Source organism: Styela clava, chromosome 8, assembly GCF_964204865.1.
Source record: "Styela clava chromosome 8, kaStyClav1.hap1.2, whole genome shotgun sequence".
Lineage (NCBI taxonomy): Eukaryota > Metazoa > Chordata > Ascidiacea > Stolidobranchia > Styelidae > Styela > Styela clava.
Genome location: NC_135257.1, coordinates 10,086,225 through 10,112,375, shown reverse-complemented (window position 1 = coordinate 10,112,375; position 26,151 = coordinate 10,086,225). Strand labels below are relative to the sequence as shown.

The window sequence follows — 26,151 nt, the reverse complement described above, 5'->3', positions numbered from 1 at the left end:
ATCGGTCAATCGGTTGTCTGGTTGCGTTGTTTTTGAAGGCCTAATACATTATCAAGACATCCCGTAAATGCCAATTTTTCAATTAATCTAGTGCAGGAGTATTATAGGCCTACTAAGTAAGTGAATGATTGTGTAATTGGATTTGAACTTTATTCATTACTGTATTGATTATGTTTTTGGGTTTTATATCTCAGTATCTGCAATTAAATGTTTTATTTTAATTTTTATATATATTAATTTATGGCTTCTTCACACTGTTATAAATACTCTTGGCATTGAGTTAGAATAGTGGATTCGTACACACATTGACTGATGATCAGCATCCACACTTCTTGTTACTGAAATGGCATCAAAGCTTTTGATTGTTATTGGAGTTTTAGATGACGAAGATCATATTAAACAAGTTGTGAAGAACATTGAACTTGGTCAGAAAATTGCAACATACAGTTCATTACCACAGTAACAACATCTGTAAAATAAAATGAAAAATTAATGAAAATCCATCCATGTCTTCATGTTCATATTCCATTAAGCACTCTAATTATTATTTTGTGTTCTCAATTCTGCTAAATATGTTGTCCATTCTTGTCACTGTTTTCATAAAACATCTGGAATTGTCTCGTGCCAATTTGGACTCATAGTTCATAATTTTTACCACAAAACATTATGTTTAATCATAGTATTTGGAGGGATTCAAATTTTCTCAACTTCAATATAATATTTCAAGGCTTAAAAACATTTGCTTTAAAACAAACTTCATTTGCATAAACTTGAATGCTTATTTATATTACTTCTATTTTTTAATATTAGGTATTGAAAAATGGATGAGCGATATGTCACTAGATGAACACGATGAGATGATACATGTGTTGAATAACATACCATCAATGAAAAGTATTCCGAATAGGCACGCAGAAGCTGGAACAGGTTCATGCAATATTTAATATTGATTTTACAAAGGTTTCAGGTTTTATAATCGTATAGTCCTTAGGTTTACCTATTCTATAATCCTACTATTATTCAAAAAATATGATCTATCAATTTTTTTGTGTGTGTTTTAGTTCATGAAGCAATGGCAGAATGGCGATAGCTTAATATTCCTCAACTTTTGATTTTGTTCATGCGACTTCCCTTGTGCAAATATTTAATAGATAACTTGTAAGCAACAAAAGCATGATGCGGAATTTATTTTAGGAGAATTTTATACTAAATAGGACATAACATAACATGGGACTAAACTTAATGACAAAAAAAATATTTTCCATGTACCCAATGAACCGGATTTTATGCTTGTGTAGCAAACGTTTCCATTTCTCTATGACGAAAAATCTATGAAATCAAGGTTTTGATTTGGCCTTACAGCATATGTCATTTGCATGTTATGGTTCAATAAATACAGTGATTTTCAACAAAGCTTGAGAAGAGAGAAATACATTATTCGACAGCTGATTGCATTCGTCTGCTTGGTGTTGTAGAAATAATTCATTATAATTTCATTGATTTTTGTGGAATTGGATCAATATTTGGAATAATTGGGCAGTGGGTTGAAGTGAACAGATTTTACTTTGATTTCACAACCCACATGGGTGTTTGCCACAGTTACACGCCTCAACAGTTTTTAAACGCTTTGCTTATTTGATATGTTTTTCTATTATGACCAAGTGTACAAAAAAATGTTAGCAATATGTTTTTTCCAATGACCAATCAGCAATAAGTAACAATGGTGTAATAATCGAAATTTTTAAAGCCGCTCAGACATTTTTTATCTTTAAGAGTTTAGGTATAAGTTATAATGGTCAATATCACATTTTTTCTTTCGAGGAGTATTAGTTTAGAGGTATGTGGTCAAATATTTGAATCAGAATGATAGTCATGAACATGTTCATCGATTTGCAAGCGTTAATAATCAAAAAAATTTTGTGAACTACACATAAAATATTTTGTAATGATCAAAATTAAATATTTTTGGGGTCAATGGTAGAAATATTAAATCGTCCCTTCAATTATATCATCAAGTCGACCATAGAAATCTTTAGTTTTGTCACCATATATGCACAATAATTGGGTTTGGTGGTAACTATACACACATATTGTAATGTGCCTATTTTCTATCTTCGTGTTTAGTAAGATGTTGACACGTACCATTATGTTATAATTGTTTACGGTATGTCTTTAAAGTCATCCTGCTAACTTGTGTCTGTTTCTTTTCCCCCAATTTGTATTGAAGCTTTTTTCGAAACAAATCAATACTTGTTTGCAATTTGAATGTCTGGTGTTATTTTACTTATTGATTTTCTCTGTGTTACAGCTCTAGGGAGCATTTAATTATTCCTCCTCTTCTATTGCTCATTCCCTTTTTTTTCTTTCATGTCTACAGTTATCTCTAGGTACAGTGGGAGAATATTGGACACTACCGTATTGATCAGTCCCACTAGTGAAAATCTTCATTACGAAATCGTTGACCTTTTTCTCACTGCTACTCCTCGTTGTCTCATTGCTTATAGTGGATTCATCACTGAAGGTAGTGGTGATTGGGTACTTCAAGACGGGATCTTTTCGTTCAACAACTTCAACCAAATTTTGACAGGTAAACTAGATTTTATTATCCATACATATATTATACTAGATTATTTTATAGTTGTATAAAATTCATAGATTCTGTTTTCAAATTAGGAAAATGATTTTCATTGTGTTACTAGTTAAAATTTATTAACAGTTTTTTTCACCTGATATTCTTTATTTCAAACCAACTCAGTCGGACAGTTTAAAAGTGAAAACTCATTTGAGAAAGCTTGTTTATTTATTGAATCTTGCCTCCGCATTTCAGAGTGTCTCTCTTTTACAACAATAATACGAGTTACAAACTATTATTTGCACTGATACCTTATGATATGTCTAGGTCTACTTTTCAGCTAATACGCTTAAAACCTATTTCTTAATCACTTACCGTAGTTGTCAGCTTTCACAATAAAAAGATTCTGATGAATCAGATTGCTAAATTAATTATTGCTATTAAATAGACACAGTTTTTATACTAAATTATGGATATCAGTGGCAGAATGTTTTTTCAATCAATATCATCATGAATTTCATCACTTCTTATGTTAAAAATTTTTAATCAGGCAGACTTTCTATGAATATTTCATGTTATTTTTATAGTGCCCTGTTATGAAAAAATGGGAGGTCGGTTAAAAGTGATGTCATAAAAAACATGCACTCAACTTTCCAGACTGAAATTGCTTACTGTTGTTTTTTATGGATTTATATATTAGCATAGCATATGGGACTGATATAAATCATGCTTGGAAAGGATAAATTTTTCTCCTTCCCAAGATAACCCTGCTTTTGATTTGATGGGATTCCTCCTTTATAAAATATGCATGAAGCTAAAAGACCTTTTTCATCATACAGTCTGGATGTCTGGAGATAGGTGTAACCACCACAGATAGAAATTGCTTTTTATTCAGACAGGCAGATAACCAGTGAATTTTTAAATTGTTATTGCTAGATACTCCCTACTGTTATGTAGATAGGTATTTTTCAGAATAGTATCTCAATTTGTTAGAAGTTAGGCAGGGCAAATTGAAGTGATGTGTTTGCGATAGTGTGACCTATTGATTATTAGTTTGACATATTGAAATTAAATACAAATTGGGAATCTTCTATTCTTGTAAAGAAGTCTTCTGTGCTATTAACTTTCCTATTAAATCATAATTTAATGTTCAAACAGCAAGAATTTTACTTGATAAAAGTCATTATTATTGTTTGATTTACTGCCTCTGAATTTGATTTGCAGTTCTCATAATTGTGTTTATTCTTATCATTGACTGCGATAAATGAAGTTCAAGGTTGATTTGAAATTGAATCCTATGGTTTTACATTTTATTATATTCATGAAATTGCTTGAAATCAGATATAGAGTGAAATAAATTTTGACTATTTGAATGGTCATCATAAGGCTCTACCTCTGTCAATCATTACCTATATTCCGACACTCTGGATGCACTTAAAGTGGTATTCATGTATTGTCTATATTGTGCATTTGCTTGACATGGGCTTGAAACATAGATTTACCGGTAATCTATATTTTGGTCAAGCATGATGAGTGGGTCCCTTGTTCTTGTGATCAATAAATTGAATTTTCTCAACTCGTCTGTATTGAATATTCTCAAGGGTACAACGTGCCCTTGTTCCATGACTGTCTTAACATTTAACAATCATTATGTGTATCCCTAATGAGGTCGAGCTTGATTTGTACCTAATTTTTTGTTATTCACAACAGATTCCAAAGTGATTGCGGCATTATCCGAACATAACTCTAAGATCACAATCAGTTGTGCTAAGTTAGGCTTGTGGTCAGATATAGACGGAGAAAGCAAGTCTGTTTTGACGCCAATACCTGGTTCAAAAATATATCTCAGAGTTATGGATCTCCAAGTTTCACAGATGAATGGTGAGTTACAAATACGTGTTTTGAAATTATAATTGACGTTAACAATGAAAATGATCAATAAATACTTTGAATTGAAATCCTTATGGCCGTTTAGCCGATGATATTTTGTTAGATGTAATTTGAATGACTGAATCGTTCATATTATAAATACCCTTATTTTGCTGTCATTCTGATTTAAATGATGTTCTTATTAGGCGCCAATTAGGATTTTAATACTGTCACTACTGCTTTTATTGATGAACAGTGATTTGTAGTTTAATAATTTGTTATATACAAGTCTTTTCCAAAATGTTTTACATCCTTGTTTCGAATAGGTAGCATGTCATATTGACTATTTCCTTGATGAATATATCTATATATATTGAAGGACTCAGCTCAAGAGTACTTCAGAGCAATCTGTTTGAAAATATTTCAGTGTAAAACAATAAATATTTGGATTAAAGCTCTCAATTATTATCTTTCTGACTAATTTATATTGAATAGGTGGAGGTGATCACCAAGCTGATGTAAGAAAACAAGGTGGCGACATTGAAGAATTTTCTTCTTTTTTGGAAGAAGGAATCGGCAATGAGGTAGCTGTTTCTATTGTTTGTTTTCAAAATATCAATTCTGCCAATTATACCTAAACTAATCATGGCTCAAAGATATATCATTTTAATGAGCTCCCTTTTTTCCATATATCATGCTTGAAATAGAAATATTTGTAATTTTGAATGACACCGGATGTAAATACCTGTCAAACTTGGATAAGCAAATTAATTATGCAACAACTTTGAAGGAAAAGCTGAAAATATGGAGACCTTTACCTTTTTGATACACTCTTTTCATTTTGAGCGTCTGACTTAGACAAACTTGTTTTTAATGGGAGATACCATTAACACAACTGCTGTACCAATCTCTCCTTAGAAAAATTAGAATATAGCATGAAATGATATTGTTGTTATATAAAGTCTTGTGAATATTTGAATTATTGTTTGTTTGTGATTGTAGTCTCTCATACCAATATGAGCTTTAGTAATTCATAGCCAAATAAAAATGACAATTTGGTCACAGCTGTTATAGTAGGTTCGTTTATGACATATTTTCAGGGTATTACAATTAATAAATAATAAGTTACCTTGTATGAATCATTTGACCAAGACTAAGCTTTTATGAGATTTTTGAAATTTTAAGAGGATTTTATAGATTTTGTCATTCATAATTAATTTGAGAATATATTATAAGCCTCTTTCAAAGCAGTTTCAGTAGTCATTTCCTATCAATAAATAAATTAAGTCAGCTGGACTTTAATTGACCAATCTCAAAGGACATAGTCACACTACAGATGGTGACAAGTATATTTATTGACCTGCTATAAGAACTGCCCTATTTTTATCGGCTAGTTCTGACAGATTGCCATATTTTATACTGACAAAGTAGTCCAACTGTTGGTCTTTACATTACGTAATTCAAGTTATTGTGAATAAGTATTTTCTGTTGTTTTGAAACAATAGTCCCATGGTATCTTGAAGGACAAGAAGTATCTTGAAGTGTTCAACTGGTCCAAATTTAATATCAACAACGCTTTATTTTATCTGAAATAAAATTTCGGATAATACATACAGAGTAGGTAACTTTAATTTCCATCATTTGAGTGTCCTTTTGTATTATAACTAAATTATGATGGTATTTGGGCAATGTTATTGTATGCGTCATGATCATGCCTTTAAAGTGATACAATCTCGGACTTGGTCATAATAAAATTAATTCTATAGATTATTCCTATTATTAGGTTTGGCCATGTCATATTTATAGTTTTATATTTATTAAATATTATATTCATGCTCATATTATATATTGTCCCAATATAACTATCACTTACTTTAATTTACAAAAGGCAGCAGTGTTTTTGGGTTTTGGTAGCAATATGCTATTAATAAAATATTAGCATGCTAGCCAGTCAGACTTCTGTGAATCATTGTGTTTGTCACTGAAGAGAAAAACGTATTTGATGAATTTCAACCATGGGATATTTACTAATTACATTAGATGATATCAAGGACTTGGATCGGTCAATGTTTAATTACTTGAACAAATATTTAGTTCACTGTTCACATTTACGGAATATATTGACTCGAACTGAAATATACCTGTCATTACATTTATGCGATAAAGATGTTAAACTTTTCATAATGGTTGGGTTGAGGTGGTATTCACATACAAATTATGATACAAGTGATTCACATACAAAGGTGAATCCTGATATGTTATATAACTCCTGTGCCCTTCAGCTAGAAGTCTTACTGTAGAAGTGGATATAGATATATAATTTGATGATATTTCATAAGACTAGGACCAAAGCAAGAGGTTCTAAACCTTGGTGTTTTCTCTCATTCTAAATGTAAATAAATGCCTATAGGCTGTTCCTTTGTTGCTGATCTTTGTGATGTAGGGAAACAATAGCAGTTCGTTTCAATGGAATCTTTAATCAAGCATTTTATTTTCAGTACTAAATATATTTCTATGTTCCAATTGTTAATCAGTATATCGGTATTGGGTTCTGTTGCAATCTGTCCAGTCTCGATTATTGCTCTCAAGGGATAGCATGATATGTTTCAGTTCATAAAGCAATTGTTCATCATCATCCTAACCCTCTAGTGACCAATTCTATTGGTAATGTAATATTTTGCTTTGAAGGATTGTTCTCATTGCTTCTTATAACAGAATAATGTTTTGGGTTGAATTTTTTTGATCTTAGCAATAAAATTTACAAACACAAAATTTCTCTTATCGGTACAACTGTTACAGAAATACAAATTGAATTTCACACTGTGTCCCTAAATTAGTATCTGTGGATTTCTTCGAAAATGAAAAACATGAAAAAGATAATAAAATGTCTTGTGAAACTATCAATTTATATAATGTCAGATTTTTTCTCTACTAATCAAGTGCCCTGATCATATGCTTGCATAACTTATATTTTGGTTTATACTGCCAAATATCTCCCGAGACAATATTCCTATGGGATGTCTGGCTTCCTGCTTTAAATTTTTTATGTGTGTGGCTAATGCATGAAGCTTATAATGGAATAGGTTTTGACTGATTGCAATCAATAAATTCTCTTTTTAATAAGAGGGGAAAATATATTGAACTTGTATAAATTATGAATGTCAGTTTAACATGGAATAATTAATATTATGTAATGGAAATGGAATGTGTTTGAATCATTGTAAAATGTCATTGGGAACACTGCATTCCGTAACTGATACTTTTAACAGGTGATTTGTGATATTGGAATTCAAGAGCAACGGTTATAATGCATATGTGCAATTGTGATCTCATCTAACTACTTTATGATTTATGCTAACAGGCTCATGAGATAGTTGAACTCACACTATGTGTTATTCCAAGATATTGTAAATTAATTACCATCCTATTCATTTTTGCCAATATTATATACCAAAAAATATAAAATTACATTATTCCTCAGATTTATTATGATTGTTAAGTATCCTGTTTTTATATATTGTCTGATTTGCATGGAACCTTTCTTCAAATTAAATTTATGTAATTTTCAGCTTTTATCAATCATCGATATATAAAAATGAATAAAACATAATATATCTACTACTACCATTTTTCTATTATCAGATAAACTGAAACTGACAACTTTTGTGATATTTATTTCAATATCTTGTTTAGTAGTGTGTACGTACATCAGTATGTTTATGACAAATTTTGATATCCAGTCGTTAAAATGGTCTTATGTACTGTAATTAAATTATTTCAGGAAGTTGGTATAAAATTTTCTTCATTGCCCATGAATATTCATGATTTCTATGAATTTATCTTTACTGTCTCTTTCATGAATGTGGCAACGGCCACATCAAGGGGAAAAAACTTCAGTTCAATTCACAATATGTCAAAATGTTGAAAATTCACAAGAAAATTTGTAACAAGTCTAAATTAACATTTTTTTTAGATTGGAGGTATATTCAACACATTGAAGCCACCACTTCAAGAAGGATTTCTCAAAATTCGCAACCCGTGTCTCTACATATTTCCTGGTGGAAATGGCGATTCAGCTTTCTTTGCTGTCAATGGATTCAATATGCTTGTTAACAGTGGTGCTTGTACTAAACCGTGGTTTTGGAAGTTAATTCAGCATGTTGATCGAGTTGATAGTATTCTCGCTACGCATCTCGGATCTGATAATCTTCCTGGATTGAATAGTTTGTTGCTCAGAAAATTACAAGAACGCCAAGTTAAACTTCCTATGGATAACACATCACCTGAATATCAAGTAAGATTATTTATCAATTTATCAAGATGTTAAATGAAATTACCATATACTTTCAGTTTCTTGGGAATTTTCAAAACAAGTTACACAAGAAAAATAATCATCTATTATAAGTTTTTTTTTCTTGCTTTATTATAACAACTGCTTATTTCAGTTTTAAGTTTCAAAATCTAATTTTTCAAATAGCATAACATAACTTTTTATATATTTTTCTCTGTTCTCAGGAACTTCGCCGTTGCCTCATATCTCCTGATTTGGGACAACTTTTTATCAATGCTCCAGCAAAATTCTTGGAAACAATCAGTAAGAGTGGTTCATTAAGTCAATCTCCAAAAGCAAATGGAAAAATGGGTGGAGCATCACCATTACATGATACAGATGAAAATGTTTCAAGTCATCCTGTACAGAAAACTGTTGATATTGTTAAAGATACACTGCGACTAGCAAAGGTAAGAGTTTTTTTTATCAATTTTGAAGATACTAAGGAAATGCCAATATTTATTGAAATTTTATTAAAAACCAATTCCTGAACATTTTTATGTTAATAATAATAGTACTCTGAAAACTTAAATTTCAACCTATAAATTTTTATCGAATATTAGAATCTTGAGTGTCACTGCTCTATAAACGCCATTGGTTCCCTGTGGCTTCCCTTCCCCAGTAAGATTGTGTGCTCAATTTCTTCTCAGTTAATTTTCTGTGCTATTTTATTTACTGACTGGAAATAAACTTGACTATTTACAGGCTCTGCATATGGAAATGGTTCCACTTGTTCGTAAACCAGGTAATCCTGAGCCGATCACCCTTTTTTCAAAAGTCGGTCTTGGTCGATTGGAAATGTATGTTATCAGTCCCGCAGAAAACAGCAAAGAACTTGCTTATGTTAATGAGAAATGGGGTTGCAATGGAAAAACAACAACTCCAACTGGCAAAACAGGAGTAAGTTTAATTTATATACATTGTATCAAAATTTCAGATCAGCCTTTGTGTGAAATGGATATTCATTCATGTTACGTTTGGTATGGGCACATAATGGAACAAGGTCTTTGTGGGCTGTGGCCATCACTCATCAAAACATTAACCCAATTCCAATATTCGATCTATTATAGATATACAAAAAATTTTGGAAATGTGTATTTGCTGTAGAAACAGAATAAGAGAAATAAATGGTCATGATGGCAACAGTTACCAACAATTTGATATTCAGCTTATAATTATTTTTTTCAGGTGCTTAACGGTACTGGAGGTGAAGGAGACTCATCCGTGACCAATCTATCATCGATATGTTGTTTGTTAGTGTGGCATCCTTATAATCCTAATGAAAAAATTGTCAGAGTTCTTTTTCCTGGAAACGCTAGTCAGGTATATTCCTAGGATTGATTTCCTCTGGTTTGTTGCCGGTGTGTATTATCATGTCAACTGATAAGACTTGTTATTTAAACTTTATAAAATCAAAACCGGTATGCAATACCTCCCTTTGTTTCTGTGTTTTCAAATATTTATTTAAAGCTATCAATTTATCATTTATGTAGAATATCATAGCCAGCACATGTCACTTATTAAAAATTAGGTACCTTTAGCTGTGAAGTTCACATTTGAATTAATACATTTAAAATATCACCTGAAAAAGTACTGAATTGACTCTGTGACTTCAAGAACCATATTTATTTCAATGTTGAAAATATGAAGATTTTATTGTTGTAACAATTTATTTTTTTCAAATAGACCAAGATATTTGAAGGTCTTGAAACAATGAAGAATCTACCGTTTTTAAAAACACAGTTTGCTACAAAAAATTCATTGAATAAACAGAAAGGTGAGGAAATAATGAAACCAAATACTTTGTTGTATCCACCGTGGCAAAGTAAAGAAAAAAAATTCTTCTTTTATTCCAGCACCTGCAAAATCAAATGGAACACACACCAATACACAAAGAGCAACCAGTGCTACTAGTGCAATGAAAAAGCCTGCTCCTGCTCCTAAAAAAGTTACGCCACCTGTCAAAAAAGAAGCAGTTTCTAATAAAGTTGCTGAAAAGAAAGCAAGACCTGAAAGACCAACAACAACAAGAACAAAACCTGCACCTGCTGCTTCAAAAGCATCTACAACTGCTTCAAAAACGACCACAGTCAGAGATAAAGTTCCCACAAAAACGCTGAAAATTGATTCTACTGCTGCCTCATCCAGTAAACCTTCTTCTGCAACTAGCGTTAAAAAAGCCACAACATCTCGCGCTGGAGCTTCTACTGTTCAGTCTAAATCTGATTCCAAGCGCCCAACTTCATCAACTGCTGCAACTTCAAGATCTGCTACAAGTAGCAAGACTAAATCTCAACCAACGACCCAGAAAACACAAGAAAAGCCCAAAAAGTCGCAAACTTTGACACCATCAAAACAAAAAGTTGATAGTCAAAAATCATCTGCGAGAAGCACTCCGAAAAAATTGTCTAAACCGGCACCTACAGCGGCTAAGAAAGGCATCGCAAAGGGTAGCGCTGAAAAACCACAGAAACCTGAAAAGCTAGCTACCAAGAAAGTTGCTGTCACACCACCAGAAGATCTAACACCAGAATTTTCGAATATACAAACTGGTGATGCAATTCCACCTACAGCAAAACCAGCAGAATTACTGAGCACTGGTAGTGAGGAACCAACGAGTAGTGTTCTGTCGGGACGGCACTCACCGGAAGGGGAAGATGGATCTACAGTACAATATGCAGAATCTCCAACAATTCAACAAAATGAAAAAGAAAAGGAAAAAGCTGAAATTGGAAATGAAAATGTTATTATTCATCCTCCAACTCAAGAACAAGAAGACACTGGTTTTGTCATCATGAATAAGCCTGAAATCTCGGAAGAGAGTGATTTTATCTCAGATAACGGAAGTTTAGCTGGAGCTCATGCAACCGCAAAAACCATTACGGATGAAAATCTGTTACAAGCGAATAATGATGATCTCATTTCTTCTGATAAATCAACTACACCTGAAGATCCTGTAGTGGAACATGAAAAAGCGATCGCCTTCATAGATCCTGGTGAGGGAGCTGATGCTTCACATAAACCAGTGATAAGAACACCAACACCTTTTCATTCTTTGCAAGAGTCATCTGGAGAGACCAATGAAAATTCACCAATATCTGAATCTGAAGGTGTGTATTTTCACATTCTGTTCAGTAACATAAGAAATTAGTATTTATCATAGTGACTACTGACTTTCTGGTCGGGTTACTATATTTTAGCTCGGTCTTACATAATTATTTTATGACAATTCATATACACGTAAAACAATTAGAATGTGTGGCAATTCTGTTCTCTTCATTTGTTGCAACTTACAATAGTGGTTCTAAATACAGATATTTTAAAGCGGTCCAACTGTTAACAACATTTCAATATGACGATTTTGTCATTGAATCACTTCCTTATTGGTGTATGATTCGTTAGCCACACAATTCTGCATGTTTCGTAACATGAAAAGTAGCCATTTTGCATAGAAAACCCTTTCTAATACAATTCAAAGAACTGATGATGATTTTTCCTAATGTTTTATTTATTTTGACATCAATTCAAATTACTTTCTTCAGGCACTGCTGGTGGAGAAGTTGATATCAAGAAAGATTCCGCTTTAGAAGAAGAAGTAGATCATCAGGATGAAGCAGTTATACAATGGTCAGATGGAAATTTACAGATCGAGGAAGATGATTCTCCTTTGGACACGGCCGATGAAAAAGAGGATTCAAACGAGAAGGAATCACCAGAAGGTCAGGATGATATTGCACAAAGTGAAACTGCTATTCCTGCTACTACTGAGAATGCCAGTGCATTGGATCCTGCAAAAGATGTTGGGAGGTATGTTTTACATTGTTACCGAGTTGGACTTAGTAATGAGAGGGAAATGAAAAAATGTTGGAATTGATTTCAAATTGATTATTTTTATATGACATTCATTCATCTCTTTTGATTTGAACAAGGCCTTGTACAGCTACTGATATTTAAGGAGTAACTATTTTTATCAATTAGATTAATTTGCTATTTTGAAACAATTTTGAATAGTTTCATATGAAATATTTTTAATTTTGAGCAATTGGTGTTTCACAATATAACAAAAGAGCTTTCATTTAATTTGAGAAACCTGTAAAAATATGGAAACAACCAAATATTTTTTTATTCTATTTTTCCTATATTTCCAAACACCTTGAATATACATTGCCTCTTATGTGTTTGTGATTTTATTGTGCTTGGCCTTATTCATTTTTCCATTTTCGAAAAAATTTAATTTTCAAATTTATTCGGAATTGTAGTTAATTCTGTTTTTGACATCCTGATTATTGATATTCTCGAATAATAGTATGCTTCCATTAAATATTACGAAATCCTACATTCAACTAGAATTTCTTCAATTTATCTACTATTTCAATTTGTGTTTTATCTGAAAGAGTCTCATTCCCTGTCTATCAGGGCTATAATTTGACCTGTTCTGTTGACAGTTTTATTAGGGAGTGTTCAGTACATTATATAGCAAATACAACTAATGGAAGATGTAGTGGGCAAGTAAGTGGAGCAATAAAAGTAAAAGCATGAAACCTATATTTGCTTTTAGAGGATAAAAAAATGAAATGGAATTGTTTTTTTGTACTCTTCAAACATGATTTTGTATGTTATAATAGTCTGTAATATGAATATTTTATTTTTCGCAGTGAAGTTCATTCGTCATTCAACTCGTCATTAGAAGGTTCATACGAGCTTTATCACACTGGTCGCTCTCCCCCACCACCAAGTGACAGACAGGAAACTATTGCAGAAACCATTTCTGATTTCAAAGATGATGGAAATTTTCAAACTAAGGTACTCGCGGAATGAATGTTGGATTCACAAAGCTAAAAATACAAAAATATTTAGTTAGCAGTCCTAATAAAAATGGCCCTGGTAATAGAACTTATTCCATCAGATATAAGATTAGAACATCCGGGAATGTTTCAAAATCAGTTATTCGAATGCATTTGAAATAGGTAGTATTCGAAATTGTGCATTCTTGATTACGAAATTTTTTAGATTTATTTTATCTCTAAATTTCGTTTGGAAAACATAATTCAGTTCAATCTCCTCTGCCATGTCATATATATTCAATATTCCATATTAAAAAAATATTTTTATAAAATATAATGTAAACATTATTAATAATCTGTTTGGTTCACCCAATATTCCTTTCCTCGATTTGGTGGCTATATTTGTGTTTTTCTATACATGAGTTTGTAAACATTTGTACTCACGAAACTTTCTACCATACATAATGTAAATTTGTGGGTGAAAATGTATTGTAGATTTAATACATTTTTTCATCCAGGATTTCGAAGATCAAAGTGCATGCTTGGACACTCAGCCACAACAGACTGACCTGCTCGAAGATCCCACAATGTCAATGGAAGCTCCTGATCTTCGGTTCAGCATGAGTACAACCTCCACAGGATCTCAGTTTGCAAGAATGGATCCACCATTTTCGTCAAGTGATGCTGGCCCAGCGGTTGCCGACGAACCAGCTCCTGTAACACAGCAGCAGTTAGAACCAGGTATGCCTATGTGATTAAAGAAGATAAATAACAAGACTAATATATCTTATGGAATAGTTTTTCTTTTTATCTTCCCTTTTTCATCTATGTGGAAATTACCAAATATTCAGTCAATATTTATGGTGTGTAGACCAAGATATTTATAACTTAATTATATAATGGAAATCGTTTAATATACCGTAGATAAGTCTGTTTCGTTATTGTTTCATCCATTATAATAGATGAAACAATACTGAAATAGACTTGTGTTCGATGCTGCGAGAATGTGTTTTTCATCTTTAATCTTGCTGCAGAATTATTGCCTTATGCACAAGCACATACATTTCTACCGACATGAAGTCATAAATTAAAGGTAGTTATCCCCAACCCAAGCTTATTACATTAGTATAATCTATGATTTAATTCGTTCGTAGCTCCTGGAATTTCCCCAAAGTTGATGATGACTTCTCCTCGAACAGAAGATGATATTTCATCATTATGTGGTGTTGGTGCAGATGTTTCCACCGATGCTACCATACCCAACTCAAATCTACTGATATCTTCTTCTGCCCAGCAAATTTTTGGTAGTGTTATGTGTAATATCGCATGTTGTCAGTTTGTCTGTATTATGTGATTCAGAGAAATTTTATATAAGAAGGCTGTTAGTTTGTCATCAAATGGTTTTTCTTCAATAGCAGTGACATAGGGAAGTCCAAAGAATTTAAGGTCAAACTTTAGAAATCAATGCTAATAATCAAACTACTTCTTTGTTCTGAGGAAGACATGGTACTCGAAATGTATTGAATATTCAATCAATTTTGATAAATTTCTGAAACTTGAACCAATCATCGTCATAGGATGATACACTTAGAAGTGTGGTATTCATTCTGTGTAATTCATTCAATATACTAGGCAATAATACTCAAATTGCCCCAACCATGACTAAATGGATACCAGGAAATTCTTTCTTTTAATATCACATTTGGATAATTATATAGAAAATGTAATGGCAATGGCATATTTGTGTCTGCGCATAGAAACGGAATCTTCTAAATTGTTGTTTTCTGCATAATCCACTTGTCATGTGCTAATGACGTATTGCAAAAGTCATGTTTTGAATAATTTATTTGCGGATGTCTCGTGTCTTGGCTTTTATATTTGTGTTACTTTCTCGCTTTCTCTCTGTTATTGCACCTGGCTTTGTGACATCGGGCATAATTAGATGAAACATTACAACTTTTTTGTTCGTTCAACCAATTTCTTTATTGCTTGCCATCTTGTGACCTAGCTTATCTGTATAGTGTATTATATTTTTTTGCAACAATCGATTTTGACTTGAACCTTACGTTCATAACAATAAAATCTCTCAATTCTGCAATTGAAGTTAGGGTTCAAATAACGAACATATGTGAATATATCCCTTACATACAAAGATTTATTCTCTTTGAACTCATTTCAGTTGAACCAGAATCTAATCAGAGTAGATTTGCTGAAGATGACAACAATTGTGTCGAGAAAATTGACATTGAAGATTTTCCAGCTCAGTCTAATATTGAGAAGGATGACGGAGATCTGAGTGAAGAAAACCAGATTACTGAGGAGGCCGATAATCAAGAGGACGAAGAAATGATTGCTGATGCTCCAAATAAAGAAATAATTGGTGGAGCACATGAAGAAGAAACTGATCTAAAGACTTTTGATGAAAATCAACTTGAAGCATCAGGTACACTTGATATTGATCAAGTTTAATAGAAGTATCACAAGTGGATTTTAAATCTACTTGTACAAATTATCAGCGATTTGAATTTTTGTTAATAAGGATTTTATATTATATAATATTATTTACATTATATAATTTCATTTATATTAATTATATTATATTTGAATTATATCAAGACTAAATTTCATTGATACTATGTTCCTCAAAATAGTAGTGACTGTTTAAAATGTTACAATTGTGAATTGAAGCATCAGGTACACTTGATATTGATCAAATTGAATGGAAGTATCACAAGTGGATTTAAATTAACATTTTAAACAGTCCTTACTATTTTGATGAACATAGTATCAATGAAATTTGGAATTGATATATTTCAAATATAATTAATATAAATAAAATTAAATAATGTAATTCATATTATATAATATTAAATCCTTATTAACAAAAATTCAAATCGCTGATAATTTTTATGATTAATGAATGGATGTCAAATATTTCAGCAATGAAAACTTATCACAGAAGTTTAAATGAAGAAATTCAATGGCCCATCTGCTCCTGGGATTTTATCACAAACTTTTATCATTAACATTCCTTTTTTCATGAATCATTTTAAAATATAAATACCGGTTCTTTTTTTTTATTATACATTACATTAAATATTTACAAAAAGGTCTCATCCGGAGACCTGATGAAATTTTCGTATATGATGAGGACCGACAAGAACAACGCCAGGGAGAAATTGGATATCTTCATTCCGATCAAAATGAAGATAAAGCAGATTGGACAGGAGAGGGAGTAGAGGGCTACGATATTCAAGAAACTGGAGGCAATGATGAAATGAAAGTTGCAGGTACTGTACTACAGAAGTTCTCTTATTGGTAATTTTAATGCACTCGAGTTTAGATAATTTATGATAATATATGAGGCTAGTTGAAATAAATTGTACAACTATGGCACTTAATACCAGGACTATGGAGTAAGTTTGAGCCATAATTTTGATACTTCCGAAGTATGTGAACTAAGATGGTGGACACCGGAACGTAGTATGTACACCAGGTATGGCTTAGGCCATAATTTCAGGTACAAATACTACGGGAGTCACTTGGCTAGTCCCCGAACTCGTAATAGAACTAATATAACGAAAATTGGAATAAAATTATTGCTTAATAACCCTAACCTGGTACATATACTATGTTCCAGTGTTCGCCATCTTGGTTCACATACTCTGGGAGTACCAAATTTTTTTTTTCAAACTCTTCTGAAATATAGACTCTTAATAGTGATAATCAAAATTGAAATTTATGAATGAAATCAAAAAATCATCTAAGGTCTAAGTTAAAATTCCCTTCAGCCATGCATCGGCATGGGAGTCGTTTAAATTGTTGGAGTTTAAAGTCAGGAGTCCCATGCTCTATAGCCATGGTGGCTATTTAAACAAAATCTTACTCAATATAAATAATCAATTTTCAGATGCTGTCCAACCTGGCACAGATGTTGATTTCAAAGAAGATGTTCAGGATCATTTGAAAGATATTGACAATCAGGATCGGGCTAAGGAAGTGGCAACTGAACAAGAAAGCCAAGGAGATCGACCCAATATGTTGTCTGCAGAAGCTGATGGTATGATTCAAAACAGGATTTTTTTTATCAAAGTTAAGAGCGTAGTTGCAATGATGAACACATTGCAATGGATTCCGTATTTTGTGTTGGAGTCGAGTTATCTCAATGAAATGATTGGGACTTTTACTGACTCGTTGATTGCCTCTATTTGATACTCTTGGCTCGACTTTACTCGCGACTCGAGAATAAATGACCTAAACCCAACAATGATTTCGAATCTTAATCTAATTTAGTAAATGCAAAGTTAAATATCTGTATCTAATTTGTTAACACAACAAGATATATGAACATATGTATTCTGGTATGTTGATATCACAGGCTCTCTGGCTTCATCAGCACAAGATCAAGGTGAGCAATATTATGATGAATATTCGGAGGAAACTTCACTCACTGAAACAGGAGAAACACCTGATGTTGAACAATCGCCAGGTTGGTCTTGTTTGTTATGAATTATAGTAAAGTTAAGCTTAGTCTAATCTATAGAAAACCTTAGCTTTCGGATAGATTTATATGTATTTTGATAGGAAAAGAAAGTTTATAAGACAAGTATATGTTGAATATGATATCTCAACTCTCACCAGTCGAGATAAGATATCCCAGATGCATGGATTTGGTTGTGAGTAACAACTGAAAATCATTCACTGGTATCCAATGATAGAACGAGCTACTATTTTTGAAAGGACTGGAATCTCTTGTTGCGGCATTGCCTACCCAATTTATTACACCCTGGGTGAGGTTGTGTCCATGGGATTTGGACCTGAGATGTGTAAACTGCGCTGACAACATAGTTGAGTCTAACTTTGTAACCAGGCCGCTATGAACCCACTTGTATATTGTCTGCATGCATCATTTGAAATGTTGTCGATAATAGGGCAATTCATAAATAAGAAACCAATTTTGTATGTTTTTATTTCTAGTTGATTTCAAGTATGATGGTCCAAATATACAAGATTATGAAAAAGTTGAAGGAGATGTTATTTCTAAATCTGATCTTTCTTTGTCTTCTCCTGAAGAAAACTTTCCTCTTCATGGTGGTAAGAACTTTAGTTGGTTGATTTTTTAATTTGTCATTTTGTTGACTTTTAAAATAGTTTACAAAGATAAGACAAATTTTACAGTTAGTACTAGTAGGAAAGTTTCAATTTTTCACAAAATATAGCACCTATACTTATGCAAGTGTTTTATGACATAACTGCTAAAAGTTTTAATTATTCTGTCTTGGTCTGTGATTTATCCCCTTCCTCTTATTTTATTATCCTACATAATCTTGAAAACCGTGTTCTATTTTTTGTATCTATGAAGTATTTGTTATGAGATTCATTATTTATATTTTCAGGCACATCTCCCGACCAAGATTTATTTGGCTTGAATGGGAACGTTGAGGTATGTGAACTTATAGTTTTGTCTTTTTTACGTCGTTTCACTTAGTTATGTTTCATGCCGAATTAATGGATCTTTTTAAAAATACTGGTAATTCTATCTTGTTCTATTTTTTTTTTAACCACTGTGTGTTCTTTGTTCTGTTTAATTAGATACAGACTAAGGATACTGAGGAAAAAGAAGATCAAGATTTATTGATGGGAACAGGACAAGACCAAGATGAACAGCAAGTGACGCCAATTCCTCGATATCATCCTGCTTATATTGACCCGATTGCTCCTCTAGCAGGTACATTTACAATCTGTCACTATAATGTCAGGGAAAACATGAGCTTATGGCACCCACCAATTTAAAAAAAATATTACCGGTAGGTGACTTGTATTTATTGGCAGCCGAATAGCTAATTCTCATCAGTGGCGCAGCCAGGAATTTTCAAACGGGAGGTTCTGAAATTTCTAATTGCCAAGTTAGAACGAAACAGCTAGCAGGTCCAACTGAAGGCTTGAGGGGGTTTTCACGCTAAATGTATTTTTCCAGTTAAGAAGTTCACCCATTCACATTTGTGGTATTTCCAGATCCCGAAGAAATTCAATCTGACCAGCCAGCAGAACTTGGTTCGCCACTTGATGCTAACGCTAAACCATTTGTCCCAAAGAGTTCTGTGCCCATTGACCAGTCACCTACTTGCGCATCAGAAGCTCAATTTGGCCATGCTGATGATTTTGGAACAGGCAAGCTAAGTTTTGGTTTTGTATGTTAGTAAATTGATTGTGAAGAAAGATTTTTAGGCTGTGTCAACTGATGAGATAAAAGTTAAGGATTTTGGAAAGGTTTACATCCGATTCTGACCCAAAACTATAAGTCATTTGAAGAATGACCTTTTTACTTGGCTGACAAATATTTTGCTTCTAACTAGCAACGCCTTTCATACATCAATAGCTACCAAATTTTCCCAGAAAATTCAAGCACTATAACTTCAGTGTATACATAGTTGATGTTGACTATGCATAGTCATTTTTAGTCTTTTTAGTTATTGTTACAAATTTAGCCTTTGATCATCACCAATAGAGTTTTCAATATAAGCATGTCATACTCCCCAACTCGATATTAATCTTATAGTTATGTCTGAAGAATGTTGGACAATGCCTCTGTCATTACATGCCAAATTGTGATTTTTTGCAACTGAATCTAAATGTTTTTGATGTGTGTATGCGTGATTTTACTTTCTCCAAAATTATATTTTCAACATACTATATATGTTTTTTTCGCAGCTGAAGGATTTAATGCGGCATCTCCAACTTTATCTGCAGGAATGGCCAACAATAATCCATTCTTGGTCGATATGATGCAAAGTAATCAGCCAGATCCATTTTCAGCAGAGGTAGATATTTTTTATTTATATTTATTCAGTTGAGTCGATGAAAATACGCTTTTCCCTAATCAAGCAAACCAGTATTTTAAATGGATGATTAGTTTTATTCAATTAGTACTGAATAAAAAAAATATTTAATTAGCATAATTCAAAAATTGTTTCTAGGACTAACGTATATGTATGTGTTAATATAGCAATCCGTGAAAAAAATTCATTGTTTATCAGGGTGAGATAATCGTTCTCCCATGATGTATCTCAATTCTCATGCATTGTAAACTCTTCATATGTTTACTCATGTCACATCTCATCAATGAATATAAATATATTTACTTTAGGTGCCGTGCTTGCCACCAGTGAGAGGACCAGATCCATGTGCTGCACAAGACAATAAAAATATAAAAGTCCACCCACGAAAAGCTAATCCAGGTTTGTAAGGAGAATGGATATTTGTATCACAACCCCAGAAGCCAAATAGTACAGTCATCTGACAAAACTTGGAAGGAGGATATAGGACATGTAGTGAACAAATCATATCATATGCTAATGTATAAGCTCACAAATGAAATTGTGAAACGAAATAACAGCGGAGGTCCCATTCATGTCTTAAGTAATTACCTTTTTGATTAGTCTAATTATTGGACATGAAGTGTAGGCTACAGATAATTCTTTTGTCAATTGTTATAAACTACTGAACAAATCATTTGCAAATTTTCAGTGTTTGAAAATATCGCTAGAGGGCTATTGCTGTTATTTATTTTACATATTCAAGGTCTATTTGCCCGATATTCCATTGAATCTCGTTGTTGTATTTTAATTGGTGAGAACACAGTTTTGTCATTTGACCTTTATTTTCATATAATAGAGCATTGCTTTCTAGTTCTGTTTTTTTCACGATATTTTTTGCGCAGGTACCCAAGCGAAGAAACCAGCATCTGGATTCTCTCCTATTCATGTTGATTTAACGTATGTTCCCAATCATGCAAATAAAAACAGTGTTGGAATTGATTTCTTCAAAAAGATAAGATCAAAGTATGTATTTTATTCTAAATGTCTAAATTTTATGAAAAGCGAATATTATCAAATGTCAATATTATGAATATCTTAACAAGTCTCCGTATTTTGAGTTGGCTTGTTGAGTAGGATAGGTTAGAATTTTCATCTTTATCCCATGGGAGAGGAATAGGAATAAGATGGCTTAATGATCATTTGGCATGCCACGGCCTTGACCTTATGGTGGAGGAAGCCATAACCAACCAGAAGTTACGTGAACCATCCTTCGACGATGAGGAGTCTAGCAATTCTCTTGTACATAATTATCCCTCATGGATATATTTCATTTATTCTTAGATAAAAGTCTCCTATTGCTGTATAGTTTGGGTAGGAGGGTATTTTGTGGTTTCACATGCATGTTTGGCATCAGAACACTCTTAAAATTATTGAGCCACCTTTTGACAATGTTGAGTCGAGCAATTCTTTCATTCACTGTCTCTCCAAAATCGACCCCATGTCTCTGTGGTAAAAATTAGGATAACAATGGGAGTATTTTTGAAAATGGATGTAACAGATGTGTGGTTTAAGTCAATTAAAATTTTAATTTATATTTTATCAGGTACTATGTAGTCAGTGGTAATGATCAAACCAAAGATGAACCAAGTACTGAAGTTTTGAATCATCTTCTAGAAGGAAAGAAATCTTGGTTAAATGACGGTGCTTCTCATTCCACTGATTCCGATGACATAAATGTTACTGTTATTCCAACCCATGATACAACTGCAGTTAGAGAATGGTAAATACTTTTTCAAACTTTGTGATATAGCAATGTACCGAAGTTGAAGTTCCATGTTCTGACTATATTAGGTTTGTTAGACGATTTTTGGAAATTCATTAATGAAAATTCATCAAATTTTCCTAGCTCTTCTGAACCCTGAATTATAAGAAATAATATTCAATACCGTATATGCACAGTTTACCGCTCGATCTTGATTAAGGGCCCGTTTGAATAGCCGCCCATGTGAACAGAACATAAAAATAAATAAGGGCCGGTGCTTAAATACCCGCCCGATGTAAAAGCTGATTTCTCAGTGGTAGAGAACAATAGGAAATAGGAAGCGCTTTTGTCACAACGCTGTTGAATTTTAAGCGCTGTTAGATAACACTCACGCCTTAGGCGTCCAATTACATAACAGATAGCATTGATTACGTAACTCCGTGGTTCTCAAACTGGGCGTCGCGATGCCCAAGTGCGTCGTTTCAATATTGATAGGGCGTCGCAAAACTTTTCTTCTTTTGCGGATTTGTTCCTGCGGTGCGTAGAAAAAAAATTCGTTATTCTCGTTTAAATCATGGTTAGTGAGTTTGGTTAAAAAAATATGGGCCCGGGCTACAAAACGAGCAAATACGGTATTTGAAACAATATTGACTCGTACTTTTGTGATATATATACATTTTAAAGTTGCTCTATATAATTATTACCTTTAAGATATTGACGAATGGAATTTTGGTTTGAGGTTTTCTAAATTTGAGACTGCAGTTTGAAGTTGAGGCTTTTCAATGTGTTCAATTATGTTTCAAAGATTTTCAAATAGTTAGTCATAATCTCCATTTTATCAGGTACAAACAAAATTTTAAAGAGTTGGAATCATGCAACATTCATATGGTAGCAAGTGGAAGTAAAGTACTTGTACAAGTTGAAAGCATTGAAGCTTGCAAAATTGAGTTCTGAATAGAAGATCATGGTAACATAAATGATTGTTTGTTTTATTGATATTTAAGTTATATAACAAATTCTAAAATTAATTTTTCTTTAAGTTGAGTACAAATGACAAAGAATAGATATACAAAATGTAAAAGTATTAGTTCTCTTTCACCATTGAAATTTATTTTTAAAAATTGGTGATGATGTAATTTGTACCATAAAGCCTTGATTTACATTAATTCTTGGTAATTAATTATCTTATCATATATGGTTACTTACAGTATGCTACTGAAATAAGCATTCGACGAGTGCTTTGTTAATGAATAATTTCTTCGAACTAAATTTTCATATTTATCCCAACTTTCAGATTCTGATATGAACAAATTCTCCTTCAAAAAGGAGTTCACATGTAAAAACCAGCACAATATATGTCTACCATGATGACGCTCAACATTCAACTTCTCTTTCGTGATTGTATGTAAAATATAGCGTTAGATCTTGAATGGTCCAATCATGTTATTTTCAAAAATTTCGTCAACATGATATCACATCGGCATCAACTTTAAATCAAAATGTCAACTTTGACCCTATCTTACAGTACATGTGTTATTTTCATTTGGTGAATATTTAATTGTCGCATTCAACAGTGTTTTACTGGACAATTCTTTAGAAGTACTACGCTTCCATTTGGTGCACGCTTTCTATTTCTTATATACTTTTCATTTGCTCGCTGCTTGAATTTATCATCATTTTTTTTGTCACATTTTCTCTGTATATTATGATCATTTGCAGTAAAAACAACTAACTAGTGTTAACTTGTTACCTACCTATACAGTTCTGACAGTTTTTCATGAATTGCAATGATGAGAAAATGAGTATAATATTTGATGACTATAAATAACAACAAGGGCATAATTATAAATTTAGTTGTAGATATCACCCACTGAACATCTTTTTTTTGCTTTACTTGGAAATATGGCTCAGCCTCCAATCATATAATACGTATCTGCAGTATTTCTATATTGCTCTGCATAAAATGCTGTGCTGCAATAGAACTCTGAAATTGTTTATTTATTTTCAATAAAATGTAATTCCAAACAAACCATGTCATTATATTTCATTTTCATATTTTTCCTCCAGAAATGTATTTCACCTTTATTCACTGTGCATGCGTTTTTTTTTATTTTGTCATGTCAAGTTCCAACTGTTTCTTGTTGTTTTGTTCTACAGTGCGGTATTTCTTCAAAATTCCAAATCTATGTGAAATTTTTTAAAGTTCACTTTAATTTACTGAACTCTTCATTTTATTTATTGATGAACATACAATATACGTAGGGTGGGTGATTCGCTTTCTTGAGAACTTTTTATGGCATGCAGTCACCACTGGTGGACAGATTTCCTTGATGAAGTTTTTCATTCTTTTCTACATATAAACGTCCCTAAACTAAAATAAGAAGTAATGTAACAAGTTAACAACGGAATCTTTTTTATAAGAATTCTCAAATAACTTGTAAATTGCTGTAATACATGAAACCCCTGTGATTGTTGAATTGTGTACTTAGGTAGACTTGCTAATAGTAAAATTGTATGTCCTGTTAAACAGACTTAGAATAATTGATGTATTGCATGAATTCATCCACTTTAAAAATCATTATAGAGCTACACAGCATTGTAGCTAATTGTAACGTATTTATATGAATCTTGAATTGTCGTTCGTTGATTTCAACTTGATTTATTGTACAGCATTCGTTTAGCAAATTTCTTGAATTGGTGTTGGTAAGCTTCATAAGGTTTGAGTAGGTTTAATAATAATATGCCTGGTTTTGAGAATTGTATTATGATTTAAGGAGAGAAGATGGCTTGGTGTATTTGTATTTATCTTTTGAACTGTGTATATTTCATTTTTTAAATGAGTTATGTATGAGCGAAATTGTATCATTACTAAATGGATCAATCAAATATATGCTTTAATGAAAAATGGTCAACAGAAAAAAAAAGGAGCTACACTCAATTGTATGTAATCAACTAACATCATGATGCTGATAGTGAAACGAAATTCTACATAATATTTATGAAAATATCAATTTGAATGTTTCTAAACTGATGTAATATCATTTAAACTAACGCTGAAGGATTCGAGTGACATTGAATGAACGAACAATCGAAGCGAACAATCCTGTATATAGCATAGTAATCTGTAGTTATGTGTACTATATGCATGAGCTTAAACGTGAATGGAATGTGTTTTATTTTTATTATGGCTCCAATGTTACTTTTATATATCTTCAATGCTCAACTGTCAACTTGGTTATTGTTTATGTTGTAACCTATGTAGGATTTCAAATCCATTGCTGTCTTATGATATACATTAGTCATTGTACTTTGGTACAAAATAGATATCAGCAACCCCTTAGCAATATAAATACAATTGCCATTATACAATTTTTCTATCTCTCCATAGCATTGACCAGAATTGTACTAGCATACATTATCTGCATTGTAGTTGATCATCTATTAATTTTTTTGCTTGTGCATGATTTTTAATTTGATAAACACGCCTCACCAGCTAACGACGCCACCTTGATTCTGCTGCGTGTATAATAAAAAAAAATAATTATATTTGTCTGATAGTATTTTATACACAATATGTGTCTGTTAGACAGTTAAAAAAAAAAACTGAAAACATACCATTTTTCTGAGTTTGAAACCGCTATCCACAAAATATATTTGAGCCTTGCAGCATACACTGGGCCTGCAGTACTATTTATAGAAGAAAATGCTGGAAGGAAGGCCAGGAGTCTTTAAATAGAAGAGTGAAGAATACTGACAGAAGATTCTTCCATTGTGCGTTTGTCCTTGTGACTGAGATGACAATGGTTGGATTCCCTCAAAGCTACCATTAGGAAAGAAATGACGCAAAGTCGGTCTATTAAAAAAGATTTGCGCACACGAAAGATTTAGTTTCAAACTTCGGTTTTCTGGGAGTCTGCTTGAAAATTTTTACTAGGTCAAGTTGAAGCCAAGATATTTTCAACCCGAGGTCTGGGTCGATAGTAAATATTCCCCAACATCACAGCCATGCATCGGGG

The 26,151-nt window shown here is 32.5% G+C and overlaps 1 protein-coding gene across 3 annotated transcripts; it reads left to right on the top strand.

Annotated features, from left to right (window-relative positions):
* Positions 1-250: 250 nt before the first annotated feature.
* Positions 251-25,681, top strand: LOC120346661 (uncharacterized). Of its 3 annotated transcripts, XM_039416449.2 has the most exons (29): positions 251-425; positions 811-927; positions 2,378-2,587; positions 4,283-4,453; positions 4,937-5,025; positions 8,415-8,735; positions 8,957-9,181; positions 9,477-9,671; positions 9,960-10,094; positions 10,458-10,548; positions 10,628-11,881; positions 12,314-12,578; positions 13,427-13,574; positions 14,074-14,296; positions 14,710-14,859; positions 15,735-15,998; positions 16,666-16,845; positions 17,466-17,615; positions 17,934-18,044; positions 18,533-18,649; positions 18,952-18,998; positions 19,148-19,283; positions 19,571-19,726; positions 20,267-20,376; positions 20,703-20,793; positions 21,276-21,396; positions 21,977-22,153; positions 22,978-23,102; positions 23,430-25,681. In XM_039416449.2, exons 1-28 carry the CDS (start codon positions 344-346, stop codon positions 23,087-23,089), a joined length of 5,448 nt encoding a protein of 1,815 aa, XP_039272383.2. In that variant the 5' UTR covers positions 251-343; the 3' UTR covers positions 23,090-23,102; positions 23,430-25,681. The 3 variants fall into 3 exon arrangements, with proteins under 3 accessions (XP_039272383.2, XP_039272384.2, XP_039272385.2); XM_039416450.2 differs by lacking the exon at positions 14,710-14,859; XM_039416451.2 differs by lacking the exon at positions 19,571-19,726.
* Positions 25,682-26,151: the final 470 nt, after the last annotated feature.

What these genes read in the sequence shown, in the direction of transcription:
- LOC120346661 (XM_039416449.2), top strand. Translation starts at nt 344, where the DNA reads ATGGCATCAAAGCTTTTGATTGTTATTGGAGTTTTAGATGACGAAGAT. An exon ending in GTTGTCTGCAGAAGCTGATG is followed by an intron (nt 17,616 to 17,933) that starts GTATGATTCAAA and finishes TTGATATCACAG; the next exon opens with GCTCTCTGGCTTCATCAGCA. An exon ending in AAACTTTCCTCTTCATGGTG is followed by an intron (nt 18,650 to 18,951) that starts GTAAGAACTTTA and finishes TTATATTTTCAG; the next exon opens with GCACATCTCCCGACCAAGAT.